The sequence below is a fragment of the Rhipicephalus sanguineus genome, chromosome 6 (genome assembly GCF_013339695.2).
Source record: "Rhipicephalus sanguineus isolate Rsan-2018 chromosome 6, BIME_Rsan_1.4, whole genome shotgun sequence".
In the NCBI taxonomy this organism is placed as follows: domain Eukaryota; kingdom Metazoa; phylum Arthropoda; class Arachnida; order Ixodida; family Ixodidae; genus Rhipicephalus; species Rhipicephalus sanguineus.
In genome coordinates this window covers 112,232,317-112,249,990 of record NC_051181.1, presented here as the reverse complement: position 1 = coordinate 112,249,990, position 17,674 = coordinate 112,232,317, and the positions used below count along the sequence as shown (strand labels likewise).

The window sequence follows — 17,674 nt, the reverse complement described above, 5'->3', positions numbered from 1 at the left end:
GCTGCTGGCCAAGCCTCAAATGATGGCCTCATCTCATCTTGACGAGCAAGCGAAAGATGAAGTAGCGCCTAGAAAAAAAATGCTGAAAATTTTGCTTTGCTGGGATTCATTGTTTCCATATTGCTCCTCTGGAGGCACAAGCCTGTCTGAATTTGTATCCTTTGTTTACTGCAATTCTCGCCTTCAGGGAGCGAGAACTACGTTCAACTTAAACATATCCTTATATCATAAAAGGTGTAGGAGTTAACCTACGTATCCTCAGTGGCATGTTGGCGTAAAGCCCTGTCTTTCAGTATACCATTACCTTTCTCCTATACTTGTCCTTTAACCTTTGGCGCAGTTCAAAATAAGGGTATTAATAGTACCGTTGCAACCCGAGCCCTGCTGTGAGCTTATAGCATTTGGACCGCAGTGCTGCCTGATCCACTGCAGTGATTTATGTTCACATGGGTCACGGCCCCATATGTGTAGGTTTCTGGGCAGTCGCGCACAACAGTTGCGATTTACCTGCCAAGCTTCACTCAGGGCCCCTAACAGGACTGCGTTTGTGCTACGCTCTCAGCCGCTGCAAGTGCAGCTGTGTTTGGCCATTCGAGATTGCGTGGGCGTGCATCGCAGTTTGTGTATGAGGGTTTTTTGTCCACTTTCTTTATAACCACTTTGTCGTACTCTTTCTCATTTGATTCACTCTTGCTCTCTGGCCTCCACACACCCCACTCCCCCAAGATAGGCTTCCATATGTTCTTTGCCCTTTCCTCCTTACGACCACACACGCCGACTTTTCTACAGGCATTCGTGTGTGTGGCAGAGCGCTCTGTTTTTCAAAATGGCAGAAAAGATGGTAGAGATTTATAGTGTGTTCTTTATTTTTTCTATGCACTGGCTTTCGCACAGTGCCTGTTTACCAGACGTGATGGCAACTTAATTGGTAGGCTTCACCTACCTATCTAGACGCCTTTTCTTCTTTGTCGGTTGAGTGTAGATGTTGCAGCTACATTTAAAAAGGCGACACACTGGCAGTTTCGCCGCCGCCAGGTATTCACCAGCAGGAAGTGAAATACACTTGGTTACTGTGAATATACATCTTTGCAACTGATCTAGCCACTCGCACCTACACCTCTATTATCCTACTAATGCAGGATAATGGTCACCTGCAATAAACACTGAGTTGTTAGTTTAGCGCTGTATCCCATTTTGCTCTGTCGTCGTCTGTGTGATTTTTTGCGCTACTGTTCTGGAGTTATACACTACCAACCAGCCACCAGTCTGACCTTTTAAACTGCTAATGCAGAAATGCTTTAAAGTTTGCAGACAAACTAAAACTCTCTATTGTAACAGAAACAGATGAGATACAGACTGCTGTAGCTGATCTCACACCTCTCGCAGTCTGTCTGTGTGTATCTACTCAAGGCATCCTGCCAAATAGACAAAGGCAATGTGCTAACCAGAGATTGCTTATTATGTTTAGTGCAAGGCGCTGTACAAGTTTGTGCCAGACAGATTCTAAACAAAAATATCTTGTGCTTCACAGTGTTTGCAGAAACACAGGGTTAGCTTGTAAATTAGTTTTTTTTTTTTTTCTGCCTACGTTTTTAATAAACACAATGGCATATTTGTGTTGAAGCAGTTCAGAACTGAAATAGTCCTTTATGTGAGTAATCTCACAGTGCACAGCCAAAGTAACTTTATGTTGTATTCGTGCCAGTATGGTGTGTTGGTCTGTATGGTAGTTGTACGAATTATAAGCAGTCGACATCTTCAGTAATAAATCTTTTTTTGTATTTTTTCACCAGTATTTAAAGCTTCATGGCTACAACCGTATTATTTCTCAAATATTGTGGCTGACAGGTCTTGTATCGGCATGCATAAACAAAAAATGCCTGCCGCTACTCGTAGCAAGCTCTTTGAATGGTTCTTTCGCCTAGTGTCATGGTCAGTTTGGTTTGCACCTCCAAACAAGGGCGCAAATGTGAATGACAGGCACTCCTGCACATATAAGGTGATGTCATTGTAGCTAAATGCCAGCATTTTTAGGCATACAGTTTTCCACCGATAGTGTCGGACTACGGGCACAGACATGCCGGTAAATAAGTCCGAATTACAAATGTCCATGAAACAAACAAGCTCCTCATAAAAAAACATATTCTTGCTTCAAGCCGGTGGCCGAACAAATTGTCAATGCGTGCCATGCCTGCACATAATTCCATTACGTGCATACCAAGTCCGCCTGAATCTCCGCAGTTTTTCGCTAGATCATTTACTTGAATGAAGGCAGCTCTGTGCGCCGCACTTCAGTCACAAAGAGGCAGTGAAGGCGGCGCGGCGCGTTTGGGTTCTGCGCATTAAATGCGGCACTCATGCACCCCCAGGCCACATTTTTTTTGCTTTCTTCGAGCAGTGTACTGTAAATGCTTATCGTAGCTCGTCACGATTGAGCTTGGCGCGTTTCCACCTCCGCCATCACGCCTTGTTATTTCCACTTTTTCCGTAAAGACATTGCTACACGCGCCGTGATAGCGGCCCCTTCCGTCCGCTTCACTCCATAACACTCGGCTCGCGACAAAGCTGACTTTCGGACTGTCTTTGCAAAGGCCGACTGCGAAAGCGCTTGTGAACCTACGAGGAGCACTCTGCAGAGCACTAGATGCGGGCTTGCAATTTTACTTTTACATGCTTGATTTGCAGAAAGTGAAAAATCGCTAGCCGAAGAGTTTTAGTGAAATTTCTGACGATGTTAAGAACGACGTTGGGGCTGGTGCGGTGCCGCGAACCCAAATGTTTGGCTTACTCTGTCCGGAATCGGGCGTGTTAAAAATCGGCAGTGAATCGTTGCCGCCTTTCATTGTTGTTGCTGCCCGCTGCTGTGATGGCTCCATTTGTACATCCCATTCAACTCAGATTTTTGAGACAGCAGAGCGTAAAATAAAGCAAGTCTCAAGATAAAAATGAACGCGCGTGCAGCACGCTTTACCGCACCCTTCGACAGAATTACAGTTAGACAGAATGGCGGTTAGCAGTGCAGCGCGGGGATACAGGAACTGGAATTAGGATTTCGCGATTTTACGATTTCCACAGTTGACGAGTGCCTCCAAGTCCATTTTCACAACCTGAATAAAGTAGCTCGAAGTAGAGCCTCATAGATCTGGCCAATTGCTTGCGTTCCCTTTTTTAGAAGCTTGGTGCTCGAGGCCACTTTCCTATGGTACGGGTGCCGGAAGAATGCCGTCTCTTCCTACAAGCGTGCCCACCGCAGGGTCCGGATTATCGTGTAGATCCGCAGCTGTCCGAAAAGTACTGGTCGTGCTGCGTTACACATTTTCTATTAAAGGGATCCAACGGCGGTCCGCGCGATTTCCGAATTACGAGGTCGATGTCCGATCCGAGCTCAGTGAAATCGGTCGATTTATCGGGGCGACTACGTTCCTTTGCACGCTTCAGGCACAGACATGCCGGTTATGCCAAATTACAGGCTTGAGACATGAAACAACAAGCTCCTCATAAATATTGTTTGCAAATGTTTTAATTTTAAAGATTGTCTGAATGAAACGCCCTCCTGGCTTCCCAGTTTCTGCAATTATTACCATATTTTTTTTTTTTTTGCTTTCTTCGTGTGTACTGTAAATAAGCATTAATTTTTCTCTTTGTTATTTTTTTTTCATTGTCACGCTGTGACGTCAGTATTGGCTTTTAAGCGTCTTTGCGGAAGTGTTGTGACGCAGCCGAGGGCACTCTGCTAAAGCACTTTCGGCGCTTAGGCCGCTACAGCGATTTGCGTGTGCTGCTTTTGTGCACAAGGCGACAGACAGTGTTGCCCAACCCTGTTTGGCCGGCGCTTCTCCGTAATCTGGTCGTACCGGCTGTCACAGTTTTCATTGTTGTTCCACGCCGCGTGCCCGGCATGCCTTGCACGACATCCGGTTATTTCGTAACACGTCTACGTTATACGTAGACAGTGTTTGCACACTCGGTTGGGTTTCGGTTTCGGTGTTGCGCTTTTTTGCTTATTTGTCCCAAACAATTATTCTCGTCAATTGGCTGCTTGCGAGTATTTCTTTTTTAAAAGCTATCGGGCCGCCACTTTCCTAACAGAGCGTCTCAGGAACATAAAAGCGTGCCCACCGCTCATGTCCTGAAAGTACTTTGACATGGGCGAAAATCGCCGTTATTTATAATTTGATTTGCATACATAGATACACAAGGACACAGAGAATTAAGTTAGGGAATGTCGCAAGAGAAAAGACGATTATTGCAACAAAAGTACACGCTCAAGGGTGCATTTTTGTCAAATACATCCTTTGTGGGTCAAAAAACACCCTTTTGTGTGAAAACTACACCCTAAAGGATACGTTTTGGTCAGAATGCTCAGAACACCCTGAAGGGTGTCTTAAAATAGTTGCACCCTGAAAAGGAGTATTAATGGCATATTTGGATGGTCATTTTCGAGCACTCTAGAGGGCTCTGAAAAGTGGGCCGCGTGTTCGGGTGGTAGAAGTCGAGCTCTCAGACTATGTTCGGATGGTTCTTCCAGAGCGTCAGCCTCCCACTCAGAGTGCTTCCAATCGCTCTGACTTCGAAGTGAGAGCATTGGCGCAATCTGGCTGAGAACACGTCATGTTACTCTAAATGGGCCTGGATGCCGCGGTTGTTGACAGGTACAGCTGCCAGTGTGCATTTCTTAGCATTAAACATTTGGGAGTTTCAAAGCGAGACGTTGTTCAAAACATTGTTGAGTTGTGTCTGTGGCGTTTTCATGCATTCAACAAGGCTTAACCTGCCACCATGGTTAAGCGAAGGCAGCTACTTAAAGCACAAGAATCATCCGTGCCGGTTTTACAGCACATCGCAACCAAAGGCCCTAAAGGTAGTAGCTCAAACAATGATGATCACCAAATTCAATGCGAGCAAGTTCACGGAGCTGTCGCGGCATTGAAGCACTTCAGAGCTGGGTGCCACACGCAAATGTTTTGGTTTACATGGTGGCTTTCCCGTGCTGCCCGCGCCGTGGCGCTGCAGGCGCTGCTCCAAGATCGCTGATGCATTAGGTTGGTAACACTGCTCTCTCCCGCTCAGATTGCAAGCTGCACTAGGAATCTGCCGACTCTGAGCTAGAGGACCAGAGCTGCCAACCGAGATGCATCATAAAATAGTAGTTGCACCCTAGAGGTGCAACTGCTCATAAAGTGGTGGTAGCATTTACTGGCCTGTGTTTAAATCCATTGGCAATATTATCTACAGGGCATGCAGTGCCCCGAGCTGCTAGGCAGCGAGTTCACCCCCTGGAGTTTGTGCGACGCCCGTGCGAGCTTGACCTAGGCAAACGCCTGCTGTGCCGGGACGCCTTCATGACCGGCTGGTGAGTTGGCTTTGTGGCTTGTGTTGAGTGGATACGAATGCAGCTTGCAAGTCGGGTTGTAGTCAAAGAAACAAACTTCTTTATGTTTAGATTAGATGAGGGTTCGATTTACTGCAAAGTGAACGACACCTCCAGTGTAAGCTGGGAATCGTAACCCCTGTTTACAAAAAGCGTTGTTGCTTACTTCACAGCTACAATACTTCCTTTATTTTCATCGCTTGACCATCCTATGCCCCTGTCACTAATAATAATAATATATTTGCAGAGTACCAACTCTATCTAAGGTGTCTATTTTTTCCCTCTGTGTTTACATATTCTACACATCACTTGTATCTGCTGTGTTTTATTATGCTGTTAATTAAGCAGTTTGATGCTGTTGATTTTTCTTTTTACACTATTTAATGCAGCAGTTGTTAGCTTTCACTTTTCTCTGAATGACTATTTTGTATTAGCTATTACTACTGCTGTGTTTTGGTATTGAACTTGTCCTGCATTTCATTGTGTTACACATGGTCACTGCATAATGTAAGTGTGTTTCTATTTCTTTCTCTTATGATTGTACATTTTGCTGTGCTTTGATGTGGACTCTTAATGCTATGATCTCACATCAGATTGGCAGTGTTGTTGAACAATAGATAAATGTTGCATTCTGTACGTTGGGTTCAACCGCACTCCTTGTGAGGAGCTAATCACAGCCCCTACTCAAGGTTATTGTTTTAATATCTTACAAGCATGTGCAGATGCATAACTGAGGATGTCTGTGTCATAGATTCACAATCCCTCATATACTGTTTTTGTAACTGCTTTCACTTGAAGAGCCCAGCACTATTGCACTGTGACTGGTTTATTTTGTTTGTTGAATTATATTTGTGCTTTCTCGGGGCCAAAGGCATTACGACAGAAGTCGATGGGGCTTAAACAAAAAATAAATTGCAGTTGAGCACCAAGGTAAGAGTTAAAATAAATTGTCAAGAAGGGCTTTTTTTGATTACTTACTGTCATCAACAAGGTAAGTGATTCCATTCTTTCCGTACTTGTTGAGGGTATGAAAGGACGAGCACTCCTGCTTGGCACTTCTGCATCCACAGTTTAGCTGGTCCGCACACCGATTGCTTGATACCAATTTTTTGTTTCTTATTCATATGCCATCGTACGAAGCACAAATGTTGTTGAAGCATAAATAACTAATGGGTGGGCTGGTGTTTTCCTTGCGTCATTGTATTAAAGTTAATGAAGCAAAACAGGCGACGTGTTCCCGCACTGTTTACTTCTCTGCACATTCTTGTAACGCGGTCACCACACACACTCTTTGATACCATGTGCGCAGGGCATACAGGACGGTGACGCTCGACGACCTCCGATTTCCACTTATTTACGGAGAGGGCAAGAGGGTAAGTTTATCATTCATGTTGACCCCATTTCATTTGATCATCATTGTTGCTGTACTAACGTTGTCTTAAACAGTAGAAATCAACCACCTTTTATTTTAAGGTACAGTATGTATGGCAAAGAATAGGTAATAAAATGAGAAGACCTTCCATGCATTTTTCCAAAGAGGCAGTTGATGTGCCGTTAGCCTTGCCAGTGCCAGTGACAATTGCAGCTTATCACCTAATCAATGTGGACAGCAAAGGCTTTTGTTCTTTTTCATTGTAGCTCGGGTTAAAGCAAAAATCTTTCATAGTTTCAAGATACATAATCAGGAGCCACTGCTAGCACATATTTTTATTTAGCTTCTAGATGCACTTCCATTTCACAATGCGAAAACAGATGTTCCCTTTGGTTGTTTTTCACACGCATTTCCACTGTACATGGGCACATGAAAAGTGACCAACATTTTTTGCATGTCTCTTGGTCTGCATTTTGGCTTGGCTGGAACCAATTTCGATTATCTTTGTGTTTCATTGAACCTTTGCTCTTGAAATGGTGTAATTGTATAGTGGATTGTACTGCTCTTCGCGCCTTGCAGAGCCGAGTCCTGGCTACCATCGGAGTCACCCGAGGCTTTGGAGACCATGACCTCAAGGCACAAAGCAGCAATGTGGACATCAAACCATTCCTTACTCCGGAGCCCGAGGTAAACGGGCCGACTTGATAAACCAAGCTGGCTTGTTACATAGTGGATCCACGTCAAACGTGTTACAGTCGATCCCGGATATACCGAACTCGGATATATCGAACTATTGGCTATATCGTACAGTTGAGAAATCCCCTTGAATATCCCATGCAAAAGTATGGGGCTGGTGTGCACGTATATCGAACTCCCGCAGCGAAACATCTGCTATATCCAACGCGCCCCGCGCCGAAGCCAGAAAGTGCATTTTTCCTAAAAACTATAGATCACGGCCGCGTTCTTAGTTCCAATCCCTCGTCGAGGTGACGAAAATTGCCTCTAGTTCGTTGCGCAGCGCTTGTCAGTTCACCGCTAATTTGACGCGCGGTCCGCATTTTAACGCATGGGCTAGCGTTTTTCAAAGAGGCTGATTGCCGAGGGCACCAAAATGAGAATTCGAAGTGACTTGGCAGCCTTGTAATGTTTGCATTCCAACTTGTCTGTTCGCGCACGAGGCATGCGGGCCCGCAAAAGCATGGCCTTCGAGATCCGCAACCTCGTGACGTATTTTCAGTGTTTTCGGTTTTAGAATGCAGATCTCAGAGGCTACGCTTTTCGCAGCCAAAGTAGCGGCTGCCTTCTGCAAAGCCACAAGTGCCATCGCGCCAACAACAACATGTCGACGAGAAATGTTTGTTCGTGGGTCAGCGGAATTATAGTGCCTAGAATATACTGGCTAGCTGAGCGGAGGGGGTTTCCTATGGGAGGAGGTGGCAGGGTCGGTGATGCCTTCCAACTTTCGCCGGCAGGGGCGATTGTCGCAAGGTGTAGCCCTCCAATAACGCGGTCGGTCTGGCATCTTACTCCGCAGCTTTACAAGGATCCGTGCCTCATGTCCGAATTCATCTGTTTTTGTCGTGTTTGTGCTGTTCTTTGTGTACGCACGTTAAACTGAACCAAAGAGTAATGATGCCGAGAGAAGCATGCTTCCGGAGTGGCTATCGCATTTTCTGTTGCATATGAGGTTTTTCATTATTTTTTTGTATTAAGCAGTTGTGTGACCTGCCCGCTAAACATTTTCACTATGTTTTACTCGCCGCATTTAAGAACTGGTATTATGACTATCTCTTCTGTTGAGCATTTGTTTACATTTATGCTCACATTACGATAAGTTGATGGTGCGGAACAGCCCTCCTCAGGTGTAGCGTGGTAGAAAACCATGATTATATTCAATCATTATTGGAAGTGTGAGCAATGAGACAAGTGCCAAACAGCAGTCATGATCGGCTAAAATGACTAAAATTGGCGCGACGAGGACACGTAATAGACCGCAAGCGTTTGGGCATTAAAACTCACAAGACGGCTTCGGCGAGCGAACTGTTTAGTAGTTTGATTTGTGTTTTTTTTCCACTAATGTAATTTTTAAATAATGGCCATCTGCAGATGCGTATAAAGGTAGCTGCTAACACTTTACAGAAGTGGAACTAATACGATATGTTAGGTCTTTTTACGTTGTTTATTTATGAAAATTGCCACTTATGACTGATTTTTATACTAAAAACTAGATATGTTATGTTTTTTTTGCGTTTGTTTATTTATCAAAATTGCCACTTATGACTGATTTTTATACTAAAAAATACAAATGCTCATACGCTAGTGGTTCTAGTGCCAGTTATGTAAATGCCATTAGTTAACACGTGGAAATTTTTGTTTTCTAAGCCCACTAGTTCTCGAGAAAAAGGTACAGAAATTACAAAAATGTTCTTTTGAGAAAAACGCAGAAATAACGTAGGGGTACGCGCGAATTACCTGCCAATGTGTCAAAGAAAAAGGACCTAAAATTCTTTTTGAAACGGTGAGTGCCGACATGTGATATATTTATTTCTGAAATATAAAGAAATGCTGTATCAGGTAATTTTTAAATTCCGAAATTGAATTTTTTACGAAAGGAAGTCTCACCCCACCTTAAACTGTTAGTCCATTGCGGTTAAAACAAGAGCCCATATTCACAAAGGTGCCTTGCACTTGATTTTTTCAGGCAATATTTCAGCCCATCACAGTCCTAGACTAATGAAATTATCTAATTGAGATGTCGATCTTGACTATGACCCCTGTTCGGTTTCTTTGCACTTACCTTCCTTCTGTTAAAATGAAATTTCAAGCTCCAGGACACATTCGTAATGTTTTTTTTCTGAATTGAGCAGATGCCTTTCAAATAAAATGCATATGAGTAGTGAATCCTATTCAGACTGGCTTGTGTTCATCGCATGTGGTCTAGAAATAAGGAATGCCATGCTGGAAACGCAAGACACGTGAAACTGACCACCACCCCACCCTACAATTTGGGTATAACGATGCTCTGTTAACTACAGACTTACTCATGAAGTACAACAATGCAGTAGGCACAGCTGAACTGCAGAAACATCGAACAAATCGATCCGAAAGTATAGGGCCTATGCTGATATGTCTGCAGCGGCTGGGTGAGCAAATTCATCCTGTTTGTGAAAGCGAACAACGTGCAAAAGCTTGTGTCATAATGTTTGCAAGAAATATTAGTGTATTTGCGTAATACCAGCGTTAACACGGGAATTTGCGATTACTGTCGGCTCGCTCCGGGTGAAATATCTGCTCGCGAGAATTATCGTAGCCACCGATCCGACGGCGCATGATCCACTCGCAAGTCCATGATGGTGCATCATACCGAGTGTGATGCAATACTAAAATATGACCACGACTGAGAAGTGCGAATTGCTGTTGACTTATCACTTCGAGTAAAATCGCTTGAAAACAGCGCGAAAACGGGATGAAGTCTTTTGTTCTTAGCCTTCGTCCCAGCTTCGCGCTCGGAATAAGATTAGAAAAACAACTGCCCTTCAAAGCACCCTGCTGCGAGTAAAATCGCCAGCGAATTTTCATAGCAAGCGAAGAATTCGAGTCGGACTTGATCGCGATCGAAATTCCGTGAGCCATCCCAACACGATTTACTTGCGTCTCACGTGTCAACTAGCTGAAACTGGCAGATATATCGATTGCGATTTTTCCTTCGCTTTCGCGGTGAAGCACAGAGTCGCGGAAACTAGCACGTGTGTGAAAAGCTTCGGTTTTGTAGTGCCCAACCAGTTCAGCTCTGCGGGCAATAATTTGGCGCAATATTTCATTCTTCATCGCGTGTTTTGACGAGTCTGGTTAAAAGCGAAAGCGCCGTGCTACGCAGCTGCAAGCGCAGGAGCCGCCGACGCGCGATGGACCTTAGCGAGTCGCAGCGCCGCCATGCGGTGACTGTGGGAAGGCATCAGCGCGATGGCCACGCCAAAGCGCGCGCTCAGCACACTAGCCAGTATATTCTAGGCACTATAGCGGAATGTGTACTTCGCGCTTCGTTCTTGATAAATCGTCATTCGGGAGTCGAACTAAACATTGTCCCGCTCGTAGCGATAAAAATGATGACCGGTGCTTGGAACGACGTCAAGTAAAGCACCGTCGTGCACTGTTTCCTTACGGGCCTTGGTGCCAGGTGACGACTTTGGGCGCGTCATGACCGCAGACTACGGCATACGGTGCGTCGGTGAACTTTGCGACTTATGAGCGTTTCCGGGCGCCGTATCGGACGGGAGCACTGCGAGTGACTTCATCGGTGCAGATAACGACGTAGCTGTTTCTGACTGCATCGATGCCGAGATCAGAGCTGACGTTGTCGGTGCTGCGGAAATGGACCCGTGCGGTTTGAAGATGCCAGCCGCCTCTGCCACCGCTTACCCTTTACCGCGCTGCAGAGCTCGCATCAGCGTTCAGCGTCGATCACCGCTGTTGTGGCGGAAGGTGCTGAATTTACTTATTTGGAAAGCTTCAATAATATTGACGATGACTTGATGAATTCACGGCGCGCAAGAAGCAAGACAAGTTGACGGACTTTTTTCATGCGAAATAAAGTGCGCTAACTTGCAAAAGAAGTTCTCGCCTTGTTCTTTAGCATATGTGAGCGAATCGTCATGTTCGTGCGTTTTACGATTTCAGAAAACTGTCGAGGCCTGCAGTGCTTTAATTAAAGCCTTAAATACGCATATTTCGTATTTCGAATTATCGATATATCGAACTATTTCGCGGTCCTCTTCGAGTTCGATATATCCGGGATCGACTGTATATCTTTCCAGTTAACTCACCTTTTTGGCATGGCCACAGAGTGGGAAATGCTAATGGCCTGATAACCAGAAGTAATGCGGAAGGAAAAGGATACAGCACACTCAAAATAAGGAGGTGCACTGTTAGAAGTGAATGAAATCCTACAATAAAATTCATACTGGGAGAGCAGCATTGGATGATCTTTATTCTAAAGGCAGTTTATTCTAAAGGCACTTGTTTATGCATGAAGCAACACAAAAAGAGATGAGCATGAGCGCTCGTGCGTTTGTGTTTGTCTGTGTGGGAACCAGCGCACTGCCTTTAGAGCAACAATGGTTGACCCTCTAGCCGACTGATGCCTCCATGGCAAATTCATTGGAAGGTCCTGATTGCGATGGACACATTAGAGTGCTTGAGCAGAGCATTGGCATTTGATAGCTTGTTCTGCTCAGGGCAAGATGAATCGCATCTTTAGTGTGAATACCAACTCCAATAAGGAGATGCGAGCATTATTTGCTCACATGCTTGATAGTGTGCGGAATCCCTCCTCCAGGTGTAAGCGTCGCCACTGGTGGGTTGTGAAACCATGGCAAATTCATTGGAAGGTCCTGATTGCAATGGAGACATTAAGGCCAAACCCCATATACGTGAAAATGCACGAGACAGCGACGAGCGACGCGACATATATCGTCTTTGCGCAAGCGGTCGCTTGGATGGGCAAACGCCATTCACACGACGGCTTCGGCGAACGATCTCCACTGTTGCTAGCATGAGGGCGTTTACTCGTACCAAAAGTGGCCCGTCGTCAGAGGTATGCAATGGAAAATATGATGTTTTGTTGCATAATGGTACATAAAATGTTTATCATTGTCTTGTAGCATTTTTTTCGATCCCATCACTGCTGCTACGTGCCGCCAAGCCGCGTCACAGACGCCGCGGGACTTGTAGTTCCCGTCCCTGAGGTCCTGTAACGCACGTTCACGTTCAACAACGTCAACGTTGCGCTCGTTGCCGTTGGCCATGTTGGTGAACATGTTGATGAACATTGTTGTTGATGCGCATCGATAAGAAAGTGGTGGCAATCAGCAACACGTTACTGATGCATCTTGTTCCGGTGTTTTGCTATTGGCTGCTTGAGCACAACGCTTCCGGGCGACGAGCGACAGATTCCAAATCTGAAAAACCGAGCGATCGCGCGAAATCGACCACGCGACACGTCGCACGAACGGCTCGTTTCGTCGCTCATAGCATCGCTCGTCGCTGCCGCGTGCATTTTCGCGCATATAGGGTTGGGCCTTTATAGTGCGTGAGCAGAGCATTGGCATTTGATAGGTTGTTCTGCTCAAGGCAAGATGAACCGCATCTTTAGTGTGAATATCAACTTTAAAGGAGATTCGAGCATTATTTGCTCACATGGTTGATAGTGTGCGGAGTCCCTCCTCAAGGTGTAAACGTCGCCACTGGTGGGTTGTGAAACCGGTCATGTTTTTTATTTGCATGCATTCTGTTCTTGCCTTCCTGTCATCACGAAGTAAAGGCGCTAATACAATGCCCATGCAGGTTCGCATCTTTGACGTCTGTGCGGAGGAGCTTACGGATGGCGACGTACTCGTCATGGGTACAGATGGCCTGTGGGATGTGCTGCCCAATGACAGGGCAGCTCAAATTGTGCTCAAATCGCTTGACCACTTCCCTGCTAGCGACACTCAGCGTTTCAAGTTCAGGTAAGCAATTGAGCTAGCTGCAGTGTTCTGCTGTGTCTTTACTCATAACTCTTTTTGTTTAGTAGCAAGCATTACTGTATGCTACGTGTTCCTGTTCTTGTCATTCGTTCTCTTTCCATTGTCCTGTGATAAACTATCCACCAGGGACATACTGCGGGGAAAAAAACCTATTTTCCCTTGTAATAGTAAATTACATTTCAAGAATACTAATAGCATACACTTTCACTGCAAGAAGACTCTGCTATAAAAGACCCAAAAGTAAAAGCCTCTAAACTAGGGATGGGCGAATAGTATATTTTAGTTTCGAAGCGAATCGTTATTTGTTAGAATAATTTTGAATCAAATAGTTCAAATTGTATATATGACATAAAGAAAAATGAGCATATTTGTCATGACCCAGCTAACCTGCACAATATTTTTAAAGTTTGGAACAAAGCATGTGTGAATATCACTTCTTTGGTTATAGTAAAGTGGAAGCAACTTTGGATAGTAGCAGGATCTGAATTTCAATAGGATGCTAGTGATAAACGGTAAAATATGTTACATTTAAAATTTCCTATTCTTATCGCATATAAGTTTGTATAACAAGCCTTTAAACTTAAGAAATAAATAATCGGTATGAGGGTAATATGTTCATTCAACCTTGAACTGGGGCTTTGCGGCAGCGCGGGTTTTTTTTCTGTACAGGTGTTTTCACGGCATAGCACTCCTACGATGCAGTGAAACCGCCTTTACAGGGGGGTTACCTGCGGTCTAATATACACCTATTCGTTCATTTCGAATAATTTAAATTCGTGTCAAGAGTTCAGAAATCTTAATATTCATTCAAATATTCGAAGTGCTCGAATATTCGCACATGCCTAGTCTAAACTGATTCAGTGTTTCACTTTATTGTCCCTTCAGAATGTCAAGTGTAATGGCCGTGAGAAAAAGAAAACCAGAGCGTTTTTATGAGCAAACATGTAATGCCTTTACTTGTAGTTGCTGCAGCATCTACAGAGATCATATGAGCATATGCAACATTTGTTACAGGGCGTTGAATTCACTTCCAGCATCGCTTCTTCTGTTACTTGTGCCCAGGGTCAATTAGCACCTTGATTCTTCCATGTCCTTTCGTGTCCGACCTTTCCGAGCCACTAGCGCGACTAAAGTCTCTTTTTTTTTTTTTCTGTCTTCATCTTCTGCGCTCTGAAAACAAGCAGCATTCAGAACACCGCATAGCACTTTGAAAGTAAATTACTAACGAAAGTATCACAAACGAAGCCTATTGCACAAGTTTATATGTACAAGTAGCGGTCATGCTTTGCCAACACAAAAATGCTCAGTTTCGAGACTGTCCGAAATGCATATGCAGCTAAGTTCAGGCCGTGGAGTACCTCTTCAAAAGGCGACCACATGTCCATGGAACTCCTATTCTATAAATGAGTTTACCGATTTCTCGTGGCAACAGCAGTCTCATTAACACGCCGGTTGCCGTAACGACTGTTGTTTAGTGAGGACAGGGCTCCTGCAAAGCGGAAACTTAGGGAATAAGCGTGTTTTAAATTTAGCTGCACTTCGTCTTGCCTCCTGTCCATGTAATGAGAAGGCTTTTAAATTAAGCACCGGGTTCTTTATCCGCAATTAAGTGCACTGTTATTTTAACCCTATGATTTTTATCACCTGGCGGGATTATTTTGACAAACAGACGTTACCAACAATGCTTTTGCATGAGAGAATACCATAGGCTTGAGCTCACGGTCGCACAAAATTTTTCATTAGTGGCATTTACTACCCTTCGCACCACTGTAGTATACAGTGCAGTCGATTCATTGCTTTCTAAAGTGCGCGTAGTATCCTTGAAGAAAAAAAAAATAAGTTTAAGAGATAGAGAGTATTAAGCCGTCAGAAAACTAGGGAAGTGACTTGTAGTAGTACTCCGGTTACATCACTAAATGCATTATTCTTAGATGGCTTCGGTGTGTGTTCGTAAAGCAAATAGAAAGTGGCCTAGTTACATTTGGTCGGTAAGTGTAGCTGTACAGGTGTGGTTAGTACAACTGAACTGCATTCACAACCAGGTAACTATAGCTAACTTCGTTGCAACATTAAGGCAGCCTTTTTTTTTTTGCAATAAATTGTTTTCAAAGGACTACCGCGCACTGTGTCCTGTGCTCCGAGGTTTGAGTACAGCACCAGATGCGACACAAACTTAAATGGAACAAAGAATCAGCTGGTAGAAAGGACAGGCCTCAAAATGTGCACGCAGTGAAACATCACACAACCTCAGTCACATCACCATCATCGTCAGCTCCGCACAGCGTTTAGTTTTTGATACAGTGGACCATGTTATTTGCCGCCCTGCTAAAATTGCTATAGCTTCTTGAGGCTGAAAAAAAACGTCAACCCTTTAACTTTCAAGCTGCAAGCTGCACTCATTTCGCCATCTTGTACGATGAGTGCTAGTGTCGCGAGACAAAGTTTCCAATAATCATCCAGGCTAGAGTTTTGCTGTTATCAGTCAGGTTGAAAAGCACTCGTTAGGAGTTTATAGTCCTTCCTGCTTTGCCTTTTCAAAGTGAAAATATCGTTCGCGTATTTTAAGTGCAAGTCTCCATTTCTAAACATGTTACATTGTTCAATGTTCCGACTAAAAATGAAAGATAAACCATATAGTATATGTTTTGGGGGTCAGCACATTATGTGTACCAATTTTGTGGAATAAGTGTCGCTGACGCTGACGGTTTGCTGACGTGAAAAAAATAAAAAGTCTGATTATGAGGTACACCGTTAGTGTAGTCAGGGACTCTTCAACTTCTTAATGTGCTTTTAAACATAGGCGTGCGCAGGGTTCCCCATAAGGGGGGGGGGGGCAAAGGTTCATCGCAGCGCCCCCCCCCCCCCACACACACACTACTAAGTCAATGTATGGGGCAGATTTTGCGCCCCTCTCCCCCTCTTAGGTGACTAGAAGGGTCAATGTACGGGGCAGATTTTGCGCCCCGCCTCCTCTTAGGTGATTAGGGGGGGCGGCCGCCCCCCCTGCCCCCCCCTGTGCACACGCCTATGCTTTTAAACTATGCATGTTTTCACATTTTGGCCTCATTGAGATGTGGCTGCGATGTCTGCCATTGGAACATGCAACTTCAACCTCGGCAGCGCGGCGTCTTAGACACTAGGCTTCTGCAGCCGACTTAGATTGAGCTTGAAAATTAAAGGGTTACGCACGGGGGACAGATACATGCAAACAGTTTGGGACACACCAGGAAGATGGGAAAGAGCACGTGTACTACCATATTTTTTATTATTTTTCCGAAGAAAAAGACGACGCAGCAACAGTGTTGTATTCACCCAAGGCGGGAGCAACAAAACGGCAGAAAAATTTTTTTTCCATTCGTCATTAGTATTATACAGGCTATATAGTAGTTTCTGGCTTACCACCGCGGAATACAAGATGAGGTAGCCAATCTCGTACTCGTGCAGCAAAAAACCGAAGGCGCGCTGATGCACTGGAAGAGGCAGTACCTTTGTTTGATATGAGCGGCCATCAAAGAGAGCGAGCGAATAATTTCGTGTACAACTACAACCCAGTATGCTCGGCACATAGTCATTTCTGTACATGCATAATGCGTACCGCCGTTTGAAACTGGCTGCAGTACGGTTACCACATACTGCACGGGGATCGGTAAAGAGAGGGGGAAAAGGGTCTTCTAGTCCTCGAAAGTTTGCTCAAGGTCTACCTACGTGGGTGATGAGCACTGGCCCGTCTCGGAGGAGTGAATGCATCCGAAAGGCCATTTTAAGACTAATATTGTGAGAGCCCTTCTTTTACTACGTCGAAGTAGGCAAGCCAAACTTTGTACAGTTAGTAAAGCATTTGAGGGGTGTGGAGGCATCGTGGATTATTGTAAGCAGAGCTTGCCTGACGCACGTCAACGCAGGACATGCACGCCGACTTGGTTTTGAAAGCGAAAAAAAAAAAAAAAAAGTGTCATGCAAACGATAATTTTGCTATCCAGATTGTCTCGTGTAACCCAGGTCACGTTGAAAGGAAGCTTCCCATATTTGGAACTGGCATTGGTGCATTTGGCAAAAAACTTTTTTTTGATGTACTCATCATCGCTATTGGAATGGTGAATGTCCAAGAAAAATTTTTGTAAATCAGTGGTGGACGGAAAGTATTTACAAATTTGACAAATACATGGAATAGGTTAATGCAATTTTACTGTCATGAGCAGCATTCTTGATGGAAGTTAAAAGTAATCCAATTGAAATTGTACTGAACAATAATGCAAGCAGTGTGCCTGAACATGCAAGTATGCGTTGCTCCTTGCTCGCGGGCTCAGAAGTTGAAGATTCTTGCAGAGTATCGTCAGTGTATCATTTTTCAAAAAGCAACTGGTATAACAGAAGTCACACAGGCGACACTTCGAAGAACCCAGTTTC

At 44.6% G+C, this 17,674-nt stretch overlaps 1 protein-coding gene across 3 annotated transcripts in view; it reads left to right on the top strand.

The window, feature by feature from the left end:
- Positions 1 to 17,674, top strand: part of LOC119396187 (protein phosphatase 1H) — a 34,254-nt gene that overhangs the window by 15,655 nt on the left and 925 nt on the right. Inside the window, exons 6-8 of one of the 3 annotated variants that reach the window (XM_037663282.2) lie at positions 6,681 to 6,744; positions 7,323 to 7,430; positions 13,086 to 13,249. In XM_037663282.2, the coding sequence (XP_037519210.1) occupies positions 6,681 to 6,744; positions 7,323 to 7,430; positions 13,086 to 13,249 (336 nt within the window). The remainder of the gene's footprint in view (positions 1 to 6,680; positions 6,745 to 7,322; positions 7,431 to 13,085; positions 13,250 to 17,674) is intronic. The other 2 variants (XM_049416985.1, XM_037663281.2) reach the window with 2 other exon arrangements.